At 29.5% G+C, this 3,847-nt stretch overlaps 1 protein-coding gene across 1 annotated transcript; it reads left to right on the plus strand.

Annotated features, from left to right (window-relative positions):
• Positions 1 to 1,663: 1,663 nt before the first annotated feature.
• LOC112459534 (UPF0518 protein CPIJ015043-like) lies at positions 1,664 to 2,556 on the plus strand (the record flags this gene model as incomplete). Its single annotated transcript, XM_025023706.1, has 3 exons — positions 1,664 to 1,915; positions 1,994 to 2,144; positions 2,239 to 2,556. Coding segments are annotated over 3 exons (691 nt in total), but the record flags the coding sequence as incomplete, so codon positions are not given.
• Positions 2,557 to 3,847: the final 1,291 nt, after the last annotated feature.

A 3,847-nucleotide genomic window follows, 5' to 3' on the forward strand; every position in this document is an offset into this window, starting at 1 on the left:
ATTTTTTTAGTAGCTAACTGTACATACAAAATTCATTAAAACAATCATCTGTAGCATAAACTATATGAAATCTGATAAATGCGATGCACGAAAACTTTCTGCGGGAAACGTAGACTTAATGGTTACGTTTACACCCTGATGAATTTAGGCCGCGGCCTATACCTCAAATTCGACCTAAATTATTTAAGCCGCCTGCTGTAAACACTTAATAGGCGACCAGACCTGGCTTCAGGTCAGGCCGCGTATTTTAGTGACCCGACCTGAAATAGGCCGTTATCATTTGCGATGTAAACGCACGATCACACGCGACGCGTCCTTAAAGCTTTATTTGCTTGTTCGGATTTGCTACACTTCAGGCAATCCCAAATACGATCCCGTCAATTTTTAGGTCTCTTTCGGTGTAAACGAATGATGACTAGACCTACTTCGGGTCACAATATAGGTCAGGCCGCGATCAGGTCGCTGGGTGTAAACGTAGCCAATGACCCGACCTGGGGGTCGATTGTGTATCTTGAAATAAAATGAAAATTACGAAAGTGAGGAAATTCACTAGCGTATCTACGATTTCATTTGTCGAAATCTAGTAAAATCTGTTCACTTTTGTAATTTTCACCTCGTTTCAAGATACACAATCGACTCCCTGAAATAGGCCGTTATCATTTGCAATGTAAACGCGCGATCACACGCGACGCGTTCTAAAAGCTTTATTTGCTTGTTCGGATTTGCTGCAATTTAGGGCGATCCCAAATACGATCCCGTCAATTTTTAGGTCTCTTTCGGTGTATACGAATGATGACTAGATCTACTTCGAGTCATAATATAGGTCAGACCGCGATCAGGTCGTTGGGTGTAAACGTAGCCATTGATAATATAATTAATTTTCTAAAATAATAAAAGGATTTAATGTAGAAAAATAAACAAAACAATTTCCGTCGCCAGCAAATAATTCAAAATAAGTCGTTTTATTTTTTACCCAACTGGCCAATTGAAACAAGATTGCACGACGTTTTGACCGAATCCCGGTCCTTATCAAGTGCTTTAATTCAAGTTACACCGATCCGCATAACAAACTTAATTGCATCGTTGACGTAGTGTCCTGACAACGTCAAGACAAACGCAAAACTAAACAAAAGAGAAAATAATACATTTAACAATAGAAAAACTATACAAAATCGTTACAATATCGCGCTGGTCAAAAACAATAAAATCAATTGTTTTGGAACTCATATGAATTGTAAGCTTTTAACTAATTTTTACAGTGTTAATTGATTTTATATATAGGTATATATCAGAATTTTATATCATCAGAATTTGAGTAATCACTACTCAAAGATAACACTGTGCATCATATCAAAAGCTTATGTTAGTCAAAAACTTTCTGATCTTATGCAAATAACTTTTTATATTTTATAATAATAGTATTTGTTATAATATTTTTTAGTTAAAATTTAAGTAATTTCTTTGAAAATTACACCTATTTATTATATTCTTATTTAATTTAATATTTACCAAATATTTCATTTTTTTTTTAAATGCTTGGATATATTTATGACATATTAGACATGAAAGAACAATTCTATATATCCATATGTATATATTTTGAAATATGTGTATTATATATATAAATTACTGCATATATTATATATAAGAAATTTTCTTACAGATTCAATAATGCTGTACGATTGGAACAAATAAAACTTTACGAGTTATTAGTTTCACATAGTGGTACTCTTCTTGCACATGAACCAGTTACGAGGCCGCTTCTGCGATTGTTAGAAGAATGTGCAAATGATGTTATGCCATTAGAAGTGGAAAAGAAATTAGTAGTATTGTTGAATCAGCTATGTGTTGCCTTAATGCAAAATATGGCATTACTTGACTTGTTCTTTCATCCAACTGCAACTGCGAAGAATAAGTAATAATTTGTGTTTATTATGACAAATAGCGCTGTATAAGAATGTATAATCCTTATGAAAATAATTAACAATTTCAGATTTATTATATTTAATCTACTAATTCCTCACGTTCATCGAGAAGGTGGTATTGGTCAGCAAGCACGTGACGCTATGTTATTATGTATGTCACTTTCAAAAAAAAATGACAAAGTTGGATTATACATCGCTGACCATTCCAACATATGTCCTGTAAATAATGCAATTATTGTGCTTTGGAATGAGATATTCTTGCAAAAATGTACGTAAAAAAGTAGTACAAACAGCATTGTTTGTATTTATTTAGGTACTAGCTACAGGATTGAGTGGCCTTTATTCTTTACTCCCAAGGAAACTCGACATTGAAACAGACGATTGGCATCAATTGACACCGGACGACGTGAATGACTTACCTGCACTTACACAACTCATGAATTCTCTGGAATTCTGCAACGCAGTTGCGCAAGTAGCACATCCAATGATAGAGAAACAGTTACTTGAATTTTTATATCAGGGTTTTCTGATTCCTGTTATGGGTCCAGCATTGTTACAAGTGAGTGTTTATTTAACAAAAATAAAAAACAATTATACATAAAAATTTTACTATCAATATTTCATGATATAAATATTTTTTCCATTTTGAAAAGAAATATATTATCTTTTAATTCTTTTTTAAATTAAATTATATTTTAAGAAATTAAATTTACATAAGAGTATGAACTCATTTATTTATAATATACAATCTGTCACAATATAAAAACGTGTATATACAAAAAATATATATATTATATGGTTGATTTACTTGCATATTATTGTCTTAAAATGAAATTTTTTTTATATAATTTGATCGATTATTGAAAACATTAATATCTGATTATATAATATAAAGTCGTAATGCATGGTTAAAATTGTTAGTAAAATATCAAAAAGTAATAAGCATGAATTGAGGACAAACATTAGTCAGAATTGCAATATAATATTTATTTATAAATCACGGTTTCTAGATAGAGAACTAGTTAATCAGTTATTTCTAAATAAAAACAATATAGCAGTTATTTATATTATATACTAAAAATTTAATAGAAAGTATAAGGAACTCTGACAATAATTGATAGCAATAGGATTATATATTAAGTAATATAACATAAAAGTGTATTTTATGATCTATCAAATCATATAAAAATGTTTTATGTTAAAACAATAATATGCGAATAATTGCCATGTTTTGTGTGATAGATGATAGATTGTATGTTCTCTCATGTTAAATATATTTTGTATTACGTGTGGTGAAAGAAGGTATTTTTTGTTGCACATACAAATATGTATTATATTGATTAGCACACACACAAATGCATTTCAACATTACTATATGATAAAAAGATTCAGCAAGCTTAATTAAATTAAATTTAACTAAAATTTAATGAAAATTATCTTTTGACGTATAAACTATAACATAATTAAGAAGAAATAAGTAATGAACATAAAAAAATCTAAATTATATAAGAAAACATTTTATCTCAATAAATAGATGTATATATTTTTATCATCCTATTGAAAATTTAATTATTCTTGGAATAAACTTTAATATTATAAATTTACAATTTTTATAAAAAGAAACGTTTTTGGTCAATTTTTTTGAATTTTTAATATGTTGTAGTACTTGTATGCCTGAATGAAAAGTTTCAAATTTTATCAACTAACTATGATTAATTTCTGAGGCATTTAAAAGTTGCGTTCACACAACCGTCCGTACATTTATTTACATGAGTATGCACTTAATATAGCGAATAACAGTTTATGTAGTAAAAGCACCAGTAGAAACCATTCGTATGTATTTGACCGGAAATGAATGTCCGGGAAAGAATCTATCATATGAAATCGTTTGTATTTCGTATGAAGACTTTTGAAGTGCAATT

The sequence above is a fragment of the Temnothorax curvispinosus genome, unplaced genomic scaffold, assembly GCF_003070985.1.
Source record: "Temnothorax curvispinosus isolate PA1 unplaced genomic scaffold, ASM307098v1 QBEX01009895.1, whole genome shotgun sequence".
Taxonomy (NCBI): Eukaryota; Metazoa; Arthropoda; class Insecta; order Hymenoptera; family Formicidae; genus Temnothorax; species Temnothorax curvispinosus.